The sequence below is a fragment of the Myodes glareolus genome, chromosome 11, assembly GCF_982192425.1.
Source record: "Myodes glareolus chromosome 11, mMyoGla1.1, whole genome shotgun sequence".
Taxonomy (NCBI): Eukaryota; Metazoa; Chordata; class Mammalia; order Rodentia; family Cricetidae; genus Myodes; species Myodes glareolus.
The window spans coordinates 90,132,026-90,151,851 of record NC_142036.1 but is presented as its reverse complement, the minus strand read 5'-3'; the positions used below and the strand labels follow the sequence as shown (position 1 = coordinate 90,151,851).

The 19,826-nt window shown below is 42.7% G+C and overlaps 1 protein-coding gene across 1 annotated transcript in view; it reads left to right on the top strand.

Annotated features, from left to right (window-relative positions):
* Positions 1-1,816: 1,816 nt before the first annotated feature.
* Positions 1,817-19,826, top strand: part of Lamb1 (laminin subunit beta 1) — a 66,282-nt gene continuing 48,272 nt past the window's right edge. Inside the window, exons 1-7 of the mRNA XM_048415625.3 lie at positions 1,817-2,160; positions 3,243-3,418; positions 5,590-5,725; positions 8,699-8,772; positions 14,156-14,344; positions 14,430-14,493; positions 17,797-17,999. Coding sequence (XP_048271582.3) covers positions 1,980-2,160; positions 3,243-3,418; positions 5,590-5,725; positions 8,699-8,772; positions 14,156-14,344; positions 14,430-14,493; positions 17,797-17,999 — 1,023 coding nt within the window. The 5' untranslated portion in view covers positions 1,817-1,979. The remainder of the gene's footprint in view (positions 2,161-3,242; positions 3,419-5,589; positions 5,726-8,698; positions 8,773-14,155; positions 14,345-14,429; positions 14,494-17,796; positions 18,000-19,826) is intronic.

Genomic DNA, 19,826 nt, shown 5'->3' with positions numbered 1-19,826 from the left:
GAAACATTCAGAATTGTGTCCTAGAGCTGGGATCAGTGATCTTCAGACTTAATGAGAGACTGTCTCAATAAACATGAAACACAACGGAGACAGACACTCCAGACTTCAACAGCTGACCCCCATGCTGTACATGCACTACGCGCAAACACAACTCCCTTAAAAAAAAGAGTGTTAAATTGACTCTGGCAAGTGAGGTGGTCAAGAGACCAGTCTTTTGAAGAGTGCTGAAGGCGGGACTAATCCTTTGCAAATCCTTTGCACACTAACCAGGGGCAGGTAACCAAGAGGACTTGTCTGCTACTGCAGGAAAGACCAGGCTCAGAGAAGAGGAGCCGAATGGGATGGCAGTTGTAACTGGGGCAGATGAAAAGCTAATATAAAACTGTGGTCCAGAGCCCTGTAAGTTGATCAAGGAGAAACGAGGTTTGCACTACTTTTCTGTTAATGTCTATAGATCTCCTTTCAATAGTATGGTACACTCTCAGAGCCCTGCAGGCTGTGTGTGCAGCCAGCCCTAAAGGATCTCAAGCTTTGGAGAGGTTAGAGAAACTGCAGTCGGGTAAGTGCTAATTTGGTGAATAATTAATGCACATTTCAAAACTTGAAAAACAGCTTATTCTGTGGTCTAATGATTATAAACTTCCCCAGGCCCAATCCAATTGCAGCTAAGCTAAAAACTGACCAATCAGCCACTGATCCCTTCTTGAGAAGGCTGGAAAACAATCAAGTCTGACCGGCCTAACAACTGACTTCTGCCCCCTCATTCCAGGAACATTTATCCAGGGCTAAAGACAATTTTAAGGCAACTGAATTGAGATCGTAGGAAAATTTGGAGAATCTCTTCCCCAATCTTTTCCCTTTCAAATCCTCAGTAATGCGAACCTTCTGTTTACCCTCCACTTAACTGTACAGTGCTATGAGACGTTTCCTGAGAGCCCTCCTGGCAACTCGCCTCTTCCAAAACGGTGAAGTTATTAGCAGGATTCTGTTTTGTAGTATGAGAGAAGGGCGTCTCATCAAAAACCTCCAGCTTCCTGACTGTATCAACCTTTCTACCCTGAGGTGGGAAAAGGAAATCAAGAACTTACCTGGGTTCAGGTAAGATGCGGGCTATTAACCTTGTGTATATTTGAACAAACAGACAATTCAGAGCCAGGACTCCCTGGGTAGCAGAGATTGTAGGTATGTCCTGAATAAATTCGTACGCAAAAAAAAAAAAAACAAAAAAACAAAAAAAAAAGAACAGCTAATGGTGTCCTTCCTATGAACTATGAAGACACCACACATGTAGCACCCACGCAAAGCTCTAGCTGTTTCACCCTGAGATATCGGGTAACGATGCTCATGGGAGTTCAAGTTCCTAATAACCAGGCAGGCAGACCCTCTTTCTAATGGCTTAACCCAACTCACAGTCCTCCCAACGTTAGGTGCCAGAGTTCTTAGCCTTGGGCTCACTTAGTGACTCACTTCTTACAAATGTAAATGTAGGAGTCCGCGGTAGGTCCCACCGGCCCCCTTTGCCTACCGCTCTGCACACCTACTTCTAGAACCAGCCACAACGCATCCCACCGGAACGCGCACCACTGGGGAAGCGCGCCCAGGAGTGGACCCGCCAGCCCACGCTGGAAACTGGAAGCACCAAAGCCCTACTGCGACCGCAGACGCTGCCTTAAAACAAAAGAGGCGCCTAGGGAGGTGGGACCCGGACCTCAGCCCCCACCCCTTTAGCCCCCCCCCCCACCGCCTACTTGCTGCCTCCCGCCCCTCCGCCCCCCCAACCCACCCCCGCTCTCTGTGTGCGCATGAGCAGAGGCGCCTCCCTCGGTTCCTCCCAAGACGAAACTTTGTAATTCCCTTCTTTGGGCCGGTGGGCTGCCAGGAGCCGCTAGAGCACTTGCCCGGCTGGTTGAGAACAAAGTAGCTGAACGACTTGACCCTTTCCTGGGCCCAGCACCCCGCTTCCGTGGGAGCTGCAGAAAATGGACGAACCCCTCTCCTCTCTCTCAACATTTGCCTTTCTCCCCCTCTACCTCTCCAGAAAGGAAGACACGAAAAAAAGGCAGGCAGCCTCCCTACCGCGTCCTCCCTCCCCGGCTGTGTTCCCTCGGCTGCAGGGACTGGACATGGGGCTGCTCCAGGTGTTCGCCTTCGGCGTTCTAGGTAACTCAGGAGAAGGACTTGTGGGGGCGGGGAGGGCCGGTGTGCTCGGGCGTTAGGGAAGAAAATCTCCAAACCGGTTTGCTCCTGCTTTGAAGGGATTCGGGTGAGAGGGACTGGTTGGAAATGACGCCCCTGGGATCAATCGCCACAGCTCTCGCCGGGGTGGTGGTCGAGGACGCGCACGCGGAGGTCCGCGGACCCGCATCTCCGGGTTCTGCTCACAGAGATCGCTGTCCCGCGGACTTCCGAGGCAATCACTCCGGGGCTTTGCACCCTCCACCAGTTTGTGTTGTTTCTCCACCGCCGAAGGCTGGCTCCCTGGCTTGGCTGGGCAGGCAGTGGAGAATCCTCGAGAAACCCATTACGCACAAAAGTGTCAGAACCCAGAACAGGCTTCGTCTTGGAAAGAGCTTGGGAGCCATGTGGCTTCAATTAACTATCGCTGTTTGTCTCGGGGTGGCACCTTGAAGAGCTGGGCCGGGTGCCTTGCTAGAATGACGAAACGTTGAAGTCACTACCGAACTAAAGAGACACCAACCGCCTCTAAGCTCAGGGAATCGGCTACTACAGCAAATGCTGTGCCTCAGCCGGGCGCGATCACCGGTGACCCTGGCGCGTGCATGAGTAATTGTTCTTGTGTCCCCACGCCCACAGATCTCGCACACTGGCTCCGAGGATGCGGGCACTGCAATGTGCACTCGAGTTCTCACAAGCAGGGGTGCAACGCGTGGCGGGGTTAGCCTCACGGCGCCCTGGCTCAAGCACGTCGAAGTGGCCGGTTTACAACGTCCACCTTTAGCGGAGGGGCTGCTTGGCTGGGGCAGATCAGAATAGACAAAAGGGTCGAGTGGATTTCCTAAGTGATGCACTCAGTTGATTGCTAGTCAAACCTAATGACGTGTCTTGTTTTCTTTTCTCGTCCTTCTCTACTTGTCCCAACTTTCCTGGTCTCTCCTGCGCTCCTTTCTCTTCTGTGTTTTTCTATGTATTCTCCTTTCTTTTGAGTCCTCTCTCTCTGCCCCTCCGGTTTTTCTTTTGCTCTGGCTTGTCCCTTACTTTCTTCCTCCTTCTCCCTATGATAGCCCTGTGGGGTGCCCGAGTGTGTGCTCAGGAACCAGAGTTCAGTTATGGCTGTGCAGAAGGCAGCTGCTACCCTGCCACTGGCGACCTTCTCATCGGCCGAGCTCAAAAGCTCACAGTGACCTCCACATGCGGACTGCACAAACCAGAGCCCTACTGTATTGTCAGCCACTTGCAGGTAAGGTGGGTCTGGCTGTGGACTGAATCTCCTCCTGGCCGACCAAAGAGGCATGCCAGGACACTTCACATCCTGCTGTCAATTCAGATAGGAATTCAGCCAGCAGAGGAGCCTTGGGCTTAGGCTGATAGCTCACCCAGTCTTCCCAGTCTCAGTTTGCAAAGTAGAATCTGCCAAACATTTCCTGCCACCACCATCATCAATCAGTAGGGGAAGCCCGGGCTGTAGAGGAACTTAGTCTCTGTGCCCTGTAGGGTCCTGCGTGTTTGATGTTGTAGTTTGCTGATGCTGTTTGTTTTATCCCTTTTGAAAGTGTGGTTGAAGGTGGGTCAGTCATCATCTTTGTGTACTGATCATTGGTGTTGGGTTTTCCATCTTCCACTTGAGTATAAGTATGTTCCAAACTGAAGCCTTGTGAGGTGATCCAGTCTGGATCAGACACACTTCCTTACTGAAAAATGCCCTGGTTGTCATGGCATCGTGATGGTGAAAGACCAAAATGAAATTTCTGGGTGGTACATGATTCTAAATGTGGACTCAGGTTTAGATTTCAGAAGCCATACTTATGTAAGAACTAATATAAAAGAAAGAACGTCATAAAATATCTTGAAACGGAATCTTTTTGCTTATTCTTTCCCCCAACCCCCAACCCCCAACCCCTGGGAAAAATAAAAACAGAGGCTGGAATGGGATGGGACTTCTGACAATAACAGAAGGTTATGGAGTGACTGTGGTTCATCAGGACAGTTACCTGGGGTTGCTTAGCACATTTAGTGAGGTGGAGTCACAATGTGCCAAAGTGGATTCCACTCATTTGCTTCTGGGTTTGTACAGAGCTGTCTAGACTGCTTCCTCCTGATTAGAAGAGAGGCTATAATTAAACTTTTTTTTTTTAAGTTCTGGTAATTGTTCTTCAGTACTAGTTTCCTTGACTACAAGTTAATGAAGGCAATTAATGTTAGCTTTTCTAATAATAGCATTTCAATTTCACCTAAGCTGTCTTGCTAACATTTACTTCAGAGGTCAGGGTGCTTTGTCAATGGATCACCACATTCTGAAATCAGTTTTGACCACAGTGAAAAGTGCACTTAAAAGCAAATAGAGCCAAACTCCCTGGTTTGTGTGATTAGCTGTGACACTGTAGCGTGCTTGTCACAGATCTCAAGGTCTTCTCTCTTTCTGAAATGACTGGGTATAAAATGAAAGCAGGGAACTGTAGTTCCTGATTCCTTTGCATCCCTGCCCTGATTGTTCCAGGGTTCCTATCCCTCACCCACCCCCCCATCTTCAAATCATTTTTGGCAAGAAGTTAATTAAATAAATACAATTGTAAAGATATAGTCTGTCTTGACTTTATATCACCTTTGACCAAATTCTGTTATATATATATTATATATATATTATATATATATATTAACCTGTAGATATTTCAGCCTTAACATAATTTTTAGATGTAAAAATAATCTGTATTCTGGAAAATAAAGGCACTGAGCTGAGCTCCATATGGGAAAGGAATCTTTAAACTATTCTGTTTATGGTTCACCACAATGTATTGTGAAGAGTGGAGATCTGGTACCAGGGTAGCTATGTTTATGTTGATTCCAGCACAGGCCTTTCTCCTCAGGACCTTTCCCCTTACTCTGAGCAGCTTTGTGTTACCCTGCTCACCACCAACCTTAGATGAAGTAGAAACTAAGAATCTGGCTGTCTGTATCCCAAGGATTCGATACTTTTGCCTCATATATAGTCTGTGCTTTGTGTATGTTTTGGAAAATCAGGCCAACTTAATTGGTTTTTGTTCCCCCCCCCCATTTTCTGTTTGCATCATGTCAGCAAAAACTCTTTAATACCTCTTCTTACTACTGAGTAAGCTATTTACTGAGATTAAGATTTAAGCCTAGAAATTTAAGTTTGATTAAATTGGTAGCTTATGGAAACAATGCTCCCTATTTTACTCCTGATCTTAAGTTTGCAAGAAAGGAGGAGATAATTTTCCAGAGCATTTCAGACAATTCAATAAGTTTAAAAGTGAAAAATATGACATACATTTGCATAATTTTTCCTCATTCACCTTTCTTGGAGGTGGTTGGTCATTTGTTTTTTTGTTTTGTGGACTTAATGATTTTTTAATGAAATTGTTTCATAGACTCATGAAAATGTTGTGTTTTTAGGAGGACAAGAAATGCTTCATATGTGATTCCCGAGATCCTTATCATGAGACCCTCAATCCTGACAGCCATCTCATTGAAAATGTGGTCACCACATTTGCTCCAAACCGCCTTAAGATTTGGTGGCAATCTGAAAATGGTACGTGATTGGTGTGAGAACAAGTTCCATGGAGTGTGACTGTTAACTGAGAAGCAAGTTCCCATGGGTATTTGTGACTGACTGTAGTCTTGGCCCTGTGATTAGAGCCCCTGGCAGAATACTGTTTGGGGCATTCAACTTTCTTGGTCAAATCTGACCCTCCTTCCTGAAGTTTGTGTCTTGTCAGAAGCAGTATTTGATGTTAGACCAAAAGAGTGTTCATAGGCCTCACCCTGAGGGGGCTTCTGGGGAGTGGGTGTGTGCTAAGGGGAGTCAGGGGAGAGCAAAGGAAGACTGCATACTCAGGCCTTATACAGAACACAGCAGTTTTTGTTACCAGCCCCCAAGAAAAGGCAAACGCATGACCCCTCCCCCACCTTCTAGCTACAGAAGATTCATGAAACAAATGTTCATCCCATAAAATAAGCAATGTGATATGATTGTACAGTTTGTCAATGTGCCTCTTTGCTAGCAGTGGTGGGAATTCAGCCTTTTTTTTTTTTTTTGGTCATTTGGCTTAATCAATCAATCTGTTAATGTTATTATAAAACCAAATTTAGGGAATACAGGAAGAGTTGCTATATTGGCTAGTTACCCATGTAACATTAGATCTTAGATTTGTGTTTTGGACAACCTTGTTGCTTTATATGAAGCACAGGATGGTTCCTACTTCAGTCTTCAAGTTACTGGGATTACAGGTGTGTGCTGATGTGCATGCTTGAGTTCATTATTTTTTTTTTTAATTATGGAAGAAGCCCTTGCAGAAGTGAACCTAAGCTTGGTTGTAAACAACATGGAAACAACTAGATCTTCGCTACAGATCCTATCTCAGGAATTCTAAGGGACCTGCAGGCGCCTGCCATTCATCTCGTTATGAGGAATTCTTTTATGGCTGTCAGTAATTGGCTATGAATTGCATGTTTTCTAGAAGGACTTGGTTTCTAGGGAAGGTTACATGTTCATTGATCAGTCTTGAGAATCCTATTGGTTACAAACTCACTTGAGAGAGATGAACCCTCAGAAAGCATATAGATTACTCTTTGGAATGGATTGTTTTTACAAGGAAATACACTGGTTGGTAGTCCAGTGTGAAAAAAGATTCTACCAATGAGTCCCAGAGAACTGCATAGACAGCATAACCCTTTGTATGAGCAGGGTCTGGGAGCTCCTCCTGAGTACCCACATTCTGCAGTGACCCTGCAGTGAAGTGGAAACTACTCGGAGAAGGATGGCCCCATTTTAGTTAAGAAATGGTAAAATAATTTTAGATGTAATTAGAGGTTTTTCTTTATGATGTCAGGAGTTCATTCGTTTCAGTAGCTTCGAGGGGAACAAAAGATCCCAGATGCCAGATGCCAGAAAGATTTTGCAAACAGTGAGGCCTGAGCTCTGTCACAGAGGGTAGATAAGATTAGACAGATGGGGCTTGGCGCCCAGAAATCACTGATTGTCCCTGTACCTTGTCATCTCTGTTGTCTGATAGTTCACAATTGAAGACTCTCAGTGACTGTGACTTTATCTCCTTTCTGTGTGTTCTCAGGTGCTGAGTGGTCAGAGGGTGAGGTTGAACCTAGATGCTCAGGTTCAGGGTCTGGCTGGGGATGACTGGGGCTTTTCTTTCTCACTCTTCACGGGATCTGTTCTCAAATCTAGTAAATTAGATACACCGTATGTCCTCCGCAGATTCTTTTTCTTCTCATATTAAGAGAAAGAAGAACAAACCATCCTGCTTTATCAGGCTGTGACTCTAAATGGAATGTGCTTTAGGGACACACATTGCTGAGACAGTCCCTTTGTTACAGGAACTTTACATTATCTCAAAAGCCTAGAAAAGCAGAAATGTATTGTTGCTTAGCTAATGTTTCAGTCAGAAAGAAATGCATAGAGTAGTTTTGTACGATAGTTCTTTTTAGTAAATTAGATAAGGCTCATGGCTATGATTATGGTGTTTTTCTTTAACATTCCAACTAACTCATATCCGTTCCAGTGACCACTTTTCCCCCTCGGTCGACTTGGCCGTTTTCCAGCAGGCGTGTTTATTTCAAAAGGTCCTACTGACTTCCTGAAAATATACCAGCTGTAACATGATTCATTCTGACACATTCCCATCTTCTTACATTCAAGACTTACTTGCTTGGGAAGATGAATCCTAAAGGCATCTTCTTACAGGGACAACTGAACAGTCTTCTTAACCCCGGGGGCATCTTAGAGGTCCTTAGGGCCTTGGGGGAGGTGCTTTTTATCTCTGGAATTCCAGTGACTCTCTGTGTGTGTGTGTGTGTGTGTGTGTGTGTGTGTGTGTGTGTGTTCAAGTGGGTCTCTCACCCTCAGGGCACCATGCACTGTGTAAAGGCTTGTTTGTTCAGGCTTTCCCCCTGAAAGGGAAGAAGTTTTCATTTGTTTGGGGACAGGTTTATTTATCTGGCTTGTTCTCTGCCTCCTTGGTAAGGAAAATGTTTTTCAGATGTAGAAGTGTAACCAAAGGTTGCTCCTATCAAGGATGCGTTTCCCTGAGTTGACATGTACTAACATACATGATACTCACCTGCTTTCTTTCCCATCATTTAGGGGGAAAAAAGGAATATTTGTGTTCTTACTGTACTTCTATAAACCGATCCCCTACTGTGCACTAGGCATGTGCCCCCTCCCCCATTTGGCTTAGAGGATTGGGGCAGTGGTTATGGCGTCCTAAGCAAACAGCACTGAGAGATCTTCTGCCCGATGTCTTGCGGCAGTGAATAAATTCAGTAAGCTGAACTCTGGAATAATATATGGAAAACTAAAGAATCATTCTGGCTTATGCTTCCCCTCTAAAATAAGTACAAAGGGCCCTGTTAATAGCTTCAACTCCAGCTTTAAGACACAAGAGGGATTTGTATGAGGAGCTTACAGGCCATTTAGGAAGAAAGTCAGCTCTTCACAGACATTCCCCATTAGTCTCACCATCTCCTTTATTGTTTTAAAATTCTATAGGTGTGGAGAATGTAACTATCCAACTGGATCTAGAAGCAGAATTCCATTTCACTCATCTCATAATGACTTTTAAGGTAAGGAATCCTTCCATTTCTCAAGAGCACTGTGATTTCTACATTCAGAAAAAAAAAACAATGTTTATTATGCATTGGCATAATTGGAAAGTTAAATGTCACTGTTGTCATGTATTGGGATAATTGAGGGGCTTTCAAACAGGGACATGGACAACTGCCCTTCCTGCATTCTATTTTCATGTCAATAACTTCTTCTCTAACCAGTTCATCTATAAACTTTTAATTAGAGATCTCTTTATTTCTCCCATAGAGAAAAATGGTGTTTGACTCCCCCCCAAATCTCATTTGCATAGTATATCTCTGATCCTTCACGTTTATATTTTAAATGCTGAATTTGGTAACTCAAAATAAAGTGTGTTATCTTAGATTCCAAGATTTTGCAAAAGTGTGGGAAGAGTTTCCCAGTCCCCTCCCCCCCCAAAAAATGCATACCTTCTTAAATGCAGATTTTTTTTTTCTCTCCATTTTTCTTTTCAAGATGTAAAATGACTCTAGGCCTAGGGAGTGTCTCTGTACAAAGTGCCTTTGTTTCTTAAGCAGCTGCCTGAAAATGACAGACTTCACTTGGCTTGAAGTACATGTCAGTACACACAAAACTCATAATTTACTTACTCTCTCCAGATTAAAATCACTTTTGAATAGTTTTCAGTTGGATTTGGGGGCCTTATTGGCATCTTTCCAGGTTAGGAAAAGGGGTTGGGGATCAATTTACCTCATTGGCAAAGGAGGCACAGAAGTTTCGTTTCTGTCTGATCCTCAAGCCTGAGAAGCCAAGGAGCAAGGGCAGGCATGGGAATCAGAATGTGAGTAGGGGGACGTCAAACTCCATGGTTCCCAGTCTGTGCACCTCACTCCCTTGTTGTCCCCCAAATTAGCCACTGTGACAACTACTGGGACAGGAATGTTAATAGTGACATCTAATACTGGAAGTGGTTGGATAAGGGCTATCACTAACTTATCAGGGACTCCTTGCCATAATTTTTTTTTGCTTCCATTAACCACTTTCAACCTTAGTGATTAAATTCAAGCTCAGTCCCACATGAGGATGTCATCTTCATGTTATGAGACTCTTTAAAGTATTCGTGATCTTCTTTATTGATGTCTGTGGCCCTGTCTTACTTTGGAGAAAGCACCTGCCTCACATACACAGATGGCTCTGAGTTCTTTTACATTCAGAGTCCTTTGAATGCATATTCTGTGGTTGAATTCAAGGGGGCCAGAGATGAAATTATGTTCTATACCTAAAGGCTAGGTATAGTGCTAAAGATTAGGCTGAAGAGCCAGTGCCTAGTGAACTGTGGGTACATGATACCAACTTCAGCACACTGGAGGAGGTTCATCCTTCAGGTTCCAAGCTTCTGTGAGAAAGCAGAACCTCTGGGGTAGGGCAGACCTGGCAATTTGTTTTGTGCCCTTTCCTGGCACATGTGGCCGGAGCTGCGATTTCCTCACTGTAAAATGGAAAGGAAAATGCCTGTATCAAAAGGTTGTATGGCATGCCCCTGTACACTGGGAACAGGGGAAAGCTTTCTTGACACCTTTTGTAAATGGTGATATTAATGTTAGCTTGTGTTGTGACAAAACTTTTCCTGGGCAGACAAAATGTGCTTTTCTACTCAGCCCAGATAGGGAACCCATGGCAGACCAAAGTTCAGATGCCACCTAAGTCCAACTTAGTGAACCAGGGAATTTTATTGGAGCTACTTGCAGGAATATGTGTTGAGGGTTACTTTGGAGCAGAAATCACTCAAGGACAGCTGCATCACCAAGGACTGCAGCATGGATGGCAGCTCACCAAAGCTGGGAACTTGCAGCATGCTGCACAGCTTGCAGGCAACTCAACAGGTTGGCGAGTGTCCTTTCTAAGTGTCTCAATTGGTCTAAACCTCCTTTAGGCAGCTCAGCTGATTTCTGCTTGTCTCATAGCAGGTCTTGTCTGAGAGTTTTCTTTGCAGCTTGACTTCTTCCCTCTATAAGGGACTCTTGGCTTTTATTGGGGCCTAGAGACTCTGGTCAGTTTCAGGGACATCCTGAAGCTATTTTGAGTTGTTTATCTTCCTGCTAATTGAGCTTCCTGCAGGATGGAATGTTTTTATCTTGGAGGAAACTATTACACAAGAACCTGGCATAAGGAAAAATCTTCAGGGATGAGAAGGTTTTCAGAGGGAAGAGACAGAAAAACTGCTCTTTGTGAATGAGTCTGAGAGCAGTGTACCTTTGGTATGATCATTGGGCAGATTTATTCACTAGTACTTGCACCTCCATACTTCAAACTCAGGGTGACGAGGGAAGTAAGAATGGAGAAAGGAGTAGGTCTAAGAAGGAGCTTGACTCTTTGCTGAGGAATGTAAACTGTATAGGAAGTAGGGAACCACTGACCTAGAGGTCACAGAAAAAGCTCACTAAGGAAATCAGGCATGGTGACACAAGAGCAGCACTCAAACAGTTGGGTCTCTGTGGGTTCTAGGCCAGTCTGAGTTATAAAGAAAGTTCCAGGCTAGCCTAGGCTACATAGTCAGACCTTGTCTTTTAAAAAAGTTTTGGATTATAGAGCATTTTGAATTCCAGAAGCTCACCTGTTCTTAGACACATTTTAAAAATTCACTTGCTTCTACACTCTGCTACTTGCTGCTTTGGGAACAGCTGTAGAGAGGAGGATCCTCTGCTTCCTGAGACGTCACTTGGATGCTTGAGAATCAAAGGTTGACCTTGAAGTTGAGAAAGAGGCAGGACAGGGGAAGGAAAGGGCTGTGTCCAAAATAGCCTAGAAGTACAAGTCCTTAGGAAGATGCGAGTCCCTAAAAGCATTGTAAATGGAAAAGAAGAGGAAGCAGGACAGAGATGAAAAACTTATGTTTATTCCTCCACAGGCTGGCTCAGGATGGATGGTTGCTAGATGGATTGGGTTTTCTTAGACTAGAAAAACTCATTCGTGTGTTGTATACCCAGTGTTTTTGTTATAGACAGATGTTTCCAGTCCCTTCTGTTTATTATGTGTTCAGCAGCCCCTGTGTAGCAATAAGGGGCCTGAGAAGCTTGGTGACTAAGCGGAGTGGGGGGAGGGCTTCCAACCTTTAGGTGAAGTGAGCTGTTCCGGTTCCCGCAGTTTCATAACTCCACAGGAAATTGGATGACTGGTCAATGTCACTTGGGATTTAGGAGTTTTCAGAAGTGAGAGAGAAGGAAGCATAGTTGGGACTGGCTTCTGTGTGTTACTTCCCTGCTGCCTTTTGAGACGTCAGACCAGGTGTGCCCCTTCCAAGCCCTCTCTCATCGTCCCAGCCTGATCTCATGGGATTGGCTGTGCCTGCGTCATACCAGGTTCAGATAATCAAAGGTGCTTCTTATTCCCTTTTCAAAAATTCTTAGTCTACAATTCTCTTTCAGTTTGATAAACCATTGTTTTCTTCTGTGCCTGGATACATAGAAAAGTAACTTTATCTGTCTATCAGATTAGATTATTAAGGAAGGTTGAAGGTAGGTTAGTGAATTTTTGTTAATTTCCAAGATCAGCACTCTGCAAAGGATTCAGTTCAATGATGATCTTATTTTACTTCTTTTACTTTACTTCTTTTCCCAAGTGATGATTTTAATTCAGAAATTCATCGTTATTTAAATTCTGTTTCCTAGGTTGACTAAATTTTCCTTTGATTTTCTTCCATGGTAATCTGACTTCTGCTTCCTAAAATGCACACGGCATGCTCATGGGTGTGAGATATCTACCAGTGCACACAGCATGCTCATGGGTGTGAGATATCTACCAGTGCACACGGCATGCTCATGGGTGTGAGGCATCTCCCAGTGCACACAGCATGCTTATGGGTGTGAGGCATCTCCCAGTGCACACAGCATGCTCATGGGTGTGAGGCATCTGCCTGTTCCTATTTTAGAGTTCTATCTGCTTTCTCTCTTATTTCCACTTGAACTTTTTCCTCACACCCTCTTGAAGTCTTCAACCTGTTCTGAGTATTTGTTTTTTTCCTATTCCTCTGACACCTGCTTTTCACCCGTGAGCACACAATGCTCCTATGCTCGGCCTCTTAGGCACTTTTCTAGAGTACTGACCTCTTTTTCCTTACCATCCATTCGCTTTGCTGGAGAGATTCAAGTATTAAGTGAGTGCAGTAACTTCCAAATTCTATTTGCAAAACTGAGCACCGTGCCCATGTATCTGACCCCAAAGGAACGTTCATATCATTTTCAACACAGCCACCATGCTTTGGGACTTTGTGTTTCTTTCCTGCCTTCTTTTTCACTGCAGTCTAATTGACCAAATGTAATTCGATACATTATGCTGTCACTAGTTATACAGAATAGTTGACTTTATATATCTCTCTGTCCATGTTATAACTGTTGGAGTTAACAGCCTTCGCCTTTCTTTGGTTTCTCTGCTTCTTGTCATCTTCCGTGTTTAATGACAATGCTATCAGAGTTGTTTTTCTAAGTATAATCTCTTCATTTATTGAAGAGATCCAGCCCTTGAGATCCCAATTTGACATTATCTTTGTAAAATGGTCTCTAATTTTTCTATTCTTTAAAAATGTTTCCTCTTGTGGCAAAGTATGCTTAACAGATTTCCCCATTTTTGTGTGTATAGCTCAATGATGTTAGACATTTTCAAGATACCATACAATCTATTACTGTTGTCAGTTTCCAGGACTTTGTCATCACCCCAGATAGGGCATCTGACTAGTCACTGAGCAGTAACCCTCATTGTCCCACTCCTCCTTCCCGTGACCCCGTTTCTCCCTCGTTTATTATCCTAGGTATTTCACATAAATGGAATCATAATATTTGAGATTTTGCGTAGCTTATTTCACTTAGTACAGTGCCTTCATGGTCCAGCCGTATTACAGTGAGTATGGCGTTCCCCTCCTTTTGCAGCTGAATTATATTCTATTGTGTTATCATATTTTGTTCTCTCTTTACCAGTTTATAGGCACTTGGGATGTTGCCACTCTGGCTATTGTGAATAATTCTGCTTGTTTTCTTGACTTTACTGTGGTGTTTGACATATTGTACTATGATGTTTTATGGTCATATGTATTCCTTGTTAGACTGTGCAGCAGCGTATGGATGGCATTCATACATCTATTGAATGATTAAATGAAGAAGTGAAAGAGCAAGCATTCAAATTCAGTACTATCATGGGAACAGTGGCTAAATATACCAAAATATGTTAGCTACAAAGGCCTGTTTATAATCAGCTTTGTTTCCTTGCAAGAACAGCCTCCACAGAATAGCGTGTAGTGTTCAAAAGGGAGCTAAGTCTGATATACCAACCACACGAAGTTGGGGTTTTTGGCACACAACAAGTGACATTTTTGAAAAGGGCAGATCAGCAATCAAAAGCACCAAACGAGACTTTTCTCATGCTTTCCAGACATTCCGTCCAGCTGCTATGCTGATAGAGCGGTCTTCTGACTTTGGGAAGACTTGGGGTGTGTACAGATACTTCGCCTATGACTGTGAGAGCTCATTCCCAGGCATTTCAACTGGCCCCATGAAGAAAGTGGATGACATCATCTGTGACTCTCGGTATTCTGATATTGAGCCCTCAACAGAAGGAGAGGTTTGTATGTCTCTTTGTTTTAATTCTACTTGCTAGTCTACTTTTTCATCATTGCAAAAATACTAACCCTCTTATCTATTTTTAGGTGATATTTCGTGCTTTAGACCCTGCTTTTAAGATAGAAGATCCTTATAGCCCAAGGATACAGAGTAAGCTTGTTTTCAAATAAATGCTTAGATGGGAAACAGTCGTCATGGAACAAGTATCTTCCTCCCCAGAGTCCTGCTACCAATATCCTGATGCCCAGTCCTAAATTCACCTACATTTTCTTCCTTCTTTGTAGTCTTCAGAAGCTCTTCAAAATAACAGTAATCAGTCTTCACTGATAGGGAACGCATTTTGATTCTGTCACAGAATACTGACTGTGCCACCTTATACTTTTTGTTGCTCAGTATATTAGAGTACAAATTAAGTTGCTGTAGTAAAACATCCCCCAAATACAGTTGCTCAAATAAAATAGGCATTTCTTTTGTAAGTATGAAACTAGAAGGAGTGATTTTACATTTTAATTTTATGCATATGGGTGTTTTGCCTGCGTGTATGTGCACCATGTTCATTCCTGGTGCTCTGGAGGCCAAAAGAGGATGTCAAATCCCCTGGAAGTAGAGTTACAGACAACTGTGAGCCAACCATATTTGCTGGAAATCAAACCCAAGTCCTCTAGAAGAGTAGTCAGTGTTTTTAACCACTGAGCCATCTCTCTATCACTGGAGGGATTCTCTAAGAAATACAGCTCAGTTGCCACAAGATGATACCCAGTTAAATTTAAGTGACTGATAAATAACAAGTTCTTTTTCAAGATCACATGTAACATTTGTAGTTGGTACAAATGTGTCCCATCCAATATTATTAACATAATTTGTATCACTTGCTATTGGGGACCTACTTAAACTATAAATGAGTTTTTATTATCCATTCGAATTTAACTGAGTATCCTTTATTATTTGCTAAATCTGGTAATCATAGCTATAAGACTATCTCTTTCCCTAGGATTATCCACACCAGCAGAATTAGAACACTATCACTGTTTCCTCATTCTAGAAGTCAAGTACAAAGATAAGACATGGATGTTGTGCATATCACATTTGTTCATTGCTATAATTAGTCTTGTAGCTAGAGCACCAAAGATACTGGGTAATATCTCTGCCTATGTGGCCTGTGCTCTGCTAAAACTCTTGGCAAGGGCTCTTATCCACAAGCAATAGGAAGCAAGAACACTGAGACATATCAGAAATGCCAGTCATGGCCAGTAAGGTGAGGACTGTATAGCCTTTTGATAGATGAAGGACCCAAGTGCAGAGTTGGATAACATGCATAAGGTGATGGGACAGTGAAATGGCAGGTGGATCTTGAGTTCATATGATACAATTCTTAGTTCAGAGCTCTTGCCACTGTTTAACAATTGTTTATTTTACAGGACTGCATATTGATGTTCAATAATTAAACTCATAGACTTCCATACCATTCTATCATACTGTAGCAACATGATCTGGTAACATACTTAAAACTTTCACTTCTCCATTGTTGAGTGGAAATAGAAATACCAACCTGAGGGTTGTTTGAGAGAAAATGAGTCGTATATAAGTGACCAGCCCAGAGCCAGACAGGAAGAAAGTTTTCAGATTGAAGCTGCGGGTGGTAGTGATGTTAACTATTGCCAGCAACAGCAGTATGTCTTGCATAGAGCTCATCCCTGTCACAGTAAAAGAGGGAGATACCCTCCTCCCTTATTCTGTCTTGCTATGAGGTTGCAATCAGTCAAGTTGACAGAAAAGTCTGCTTTCCAACTTAACTTAATTTGACATGTTTTCCAGACTGTCTTGGGTCTGTAGTTTACTCATTCATTCTATTGTAAAACAAGTATTTAATGGCATGTCCATGCAATCTCTGAAAAGTCATGAGGCTGTTATTATAGGTCTCAACATCTGGTCATGACAAACAGTTCTGGAGTCCCTAGAAATACTTATGTTCTGCTTTGCAGATAAAGTGTATGGGACTTGAAGAATGTATTAAATTTATGACTCAGTTCTCTTGCCTACACTTGTTGTCAAGTGGCATCTGGACCTATTTCTAGGAAGTACCCATGTTAACTGTTTGTGCCTTTGATTTACTTAGTAATCAAGGGAACAGAATTTCTATCATTGAGACCTTGCAGACTCCCTTCAAAGTGATTGCCTCTTAGGAAAGCAGGCAGCTTGAGGCTCGGTTGTTCCTCCATGTGGCAGGAGAGAGTGGGGGGCTGTTTGCTCTTCTGAAGGCTTCTATGAAGTTCAAGGGTTTCTAAATACTCCAGCTGCCCTTCATGTTTGTTTTCCGGTCTCTTGTCAATAGTGCTCACTGTGTGCATGAGCATTTTGCAGATGTTGCCATTCAGCGCAAGATTATGAGTTCTCTGTTTTGCATTTAATTTTTACAAAGAGCCTAAGTTTAATGCATGGACTTTCTCTTTCCACCCTCAGCTATTTCTGTCTTCATTGTAAACTATGCATGTGTTATAATTATTTAAAATTGCATTTGATCTCCTTGGCCATTCAGGAAAACCACCTGAGTAACAGGTTGACTGGCCCTTGGTCTATCTAGTTATATAGAATGTCACTGACAGCCCAGCTTCTGGAATAAGCGTAGGCTTATAGTTCCAGAAAGAAAGAGGAAAGATAAAAGGAGACAAACTGATTTATAAGAAACTTTTGTGTAGGAAAAACAATTTGCCTGACAACCTAGAACTAAACCCCTTTGTCCTCATGTCACTACACTGAATTAAAAAATATATACAAATGTTTTTCAAAAAAAAGGGTAGACTACAATGTTGCTTAAAACTTGATTGAAAGAGGCGTGCATTTGTGAGGGAGTTGAGGGAACTAGAGAGGAGCTGGAAGAAGGAAAGTGAGGGGTAATAGAAATGCAGTACACATATATAAGTTTTAAAATACTACTTTAAGAAAAGCTTGGTTGAGACGTTCTTCCCCTAGACAGGGAGTTTTCTCTAGTGTTGTTACTTGGATTTAAGTGGTAGGCAATTTCAGATAGTGTTTCCTCATTCAAAAATAAATACATATCTGTTTCTATTGTAGTTAGAATTGGCACCCAGGATAAACCCATTTCTACCTGAAAGGAATTACTGACTTTGACAGCAGTGGCTATGGGAACCAGGGGTATTGCAGTATTTTTAGGTTAAGTGACAGTGGGTTTGGAACGCCAAGACTGTAGCTGACACTCTTACTAATCGGACACTCTTACTAATCAGAGGAGACTGGTGCCTTCCCGGCTTCCAGAGGCTATTGTATTGTATTAGCTGTGGTAAGGTTTACACCATCATCTAGCTCGTTCAGGAGGAGTAAAGTTTACTTAGACCTCTGTCATTTGTCCAGTCCATCACAAAAGAGAAATAATGTAGAATTGCCACAGCATGCTTACCTGTCTGATGAGACCTTTCATCTTGGTGACCTTTGTAGATCTATTAAAAATCACCAACTTGAGAATAAAGTTTGTGAAACTGCACACCTTGGGAGATAACCTTTTGGACTCTAGAATGGAAATCAGAGAGAAATACTATTATGCTGTTTATGATATGGTGGTTCGTGGGAACTGCTTCTGCTATGGCCATGCCAGCGAGTGTGCCCCCGTGGATGGAATTGATGAAGAGGTGGAAGGAATGGTAAGTGTCCTGTGGATGCTTGTACAGGTGATCTGAAAGGCAAAACCTGTCTTTAAGCCTGTCACATTTTTTAGCAGTTTTAATTTCCCAAAATAGACTTCGATTTTTGTGCCACGTTAGTGGTTGATTACTGATTCCCTCTCTTGGAGAGCTGCTTAGGTTATGAGAATGTGAGCAAAAACTACTAGTTTCATAGACCCTTAATTTAAAATCTATTGCTTTAGGCTGTTGCTGAAGTATTTTAGTTACCAAGGATTAAAAAGTTGTCTAAATAACAACCCAGATTGTTTTTCCATTAAGAAGATTAAAAAACCACAAGCCTCTAGGCTTTATGCTGGTAAGAACAAGGTGGCCTCAGCTCAGAGAGACTGGCAATTGTAACCCAGGACCAGAGATACCTCTTAGAGATCAAATGATATTTTCTCTTTGTCCTCGCCTTAAACTTTCCTTTCTTTGCCAATTTTACATTGTGTTTTCAAGCTGAATGCTTGAAATTTTAGATTTCATTTCTTTGACAAATAGTTAATATGCTGGTTAGTTTTTGTCTGGTTGACACAGACTAGAGTACCCTGAAAAGAATGAACAATTGAGAAATTGCCTCCATTAGACTGACCTGTAGACAAATATGTGGGGCGTTTTCTTGCTCAGTGATTGATGTGGGAGGGCCCAGCTCACTATGGGTGGTGCCAGCTTTGGGCAGGTGGTCCAAAGGAAGCAAGCTGAATAAGCCATAGGGGATCAAGCAGCATTCCTCCGTGGATTCTGCTTCAGTTACTGCCACCAGGTCCCTGCAGAAGTTCCTGTCCTGATGTCCTTCAGTGATAATAGACTGTGACTTGGAAGTGTGAGCCAAATAAACTAAACCCTTTTTTCTCCCAAGACAGCAGCAAACTACAGCAATTAGGCTGGAGTATTGTACTTTAATCCAATTAAGTGGTTTCCCGAAAAATTCTTCAAACCCTTAGGAGTTTAATACCACACAGAGACTCTGCCGTCCTTGAGAGAGGAGATCAAAAAGTTAGTGGTGGACATTAAACCTAATCTCTGTCTCCATTCCAGGCACCTCCCATAGTCTCTGGCTCTCCCTTGACTACAGGCATATGTTGCTTATTTTCTCTCTGTCTCTTTAAAACTTGTTAGTCTTTGTTCAAAGGGTGCAGAATCTGCATACTCTGCCCTTCTAAAACCTCTACCTTCCCTTTACTGCAGTTGGAAGTCTTCATGAGTAAACAAGTTAGCTTTTCAACAGCCTGAAGGCAGGGATATGCTTCTAATCAGTACATCTTTCTGAGAATTCAAGACAGACTTTGCTTTGCAGCACAGAAATCTTTGTGACTTTATGTCCAGTCATTCTCATGGCCTCAGAATGTGCATATTCAGATGCCGAGTGTCTTGTGATATGAATGGCCCACTGCTTTTCAGTTCACTGCAACCCCTGGGAATGAGAGGAGTTTAATCTCTACCTAACTGCACTCTTGTCAAAACAGACAGGAGAGACCTGTCTGTCCTGTTCCCAAATTCCAGGCAGTAGACATCAGGGCTACGGCAAAGGGCTTATATCTGTTTGGTAGAAAGGATCTATTTATCCTTCGTGGGCTACAAGGGTCTTAAACATGCCTTGGAGTAAAATGACATTCAGTAGTACATCCTGAATCTTTTAGAAATATTAATTTGTCTCTTTCTGATAGTTTTATTTTCTTACTTGAAAGAAAACATGGTAAATAATTGAAAATATTTCTTATTATGGTTAAGAAAAATTAAGTGCTTTGTTTAATCCGGTTCTTGGAGACCAGTAACATATGGCATTCTACACTCACTTTTATAGTT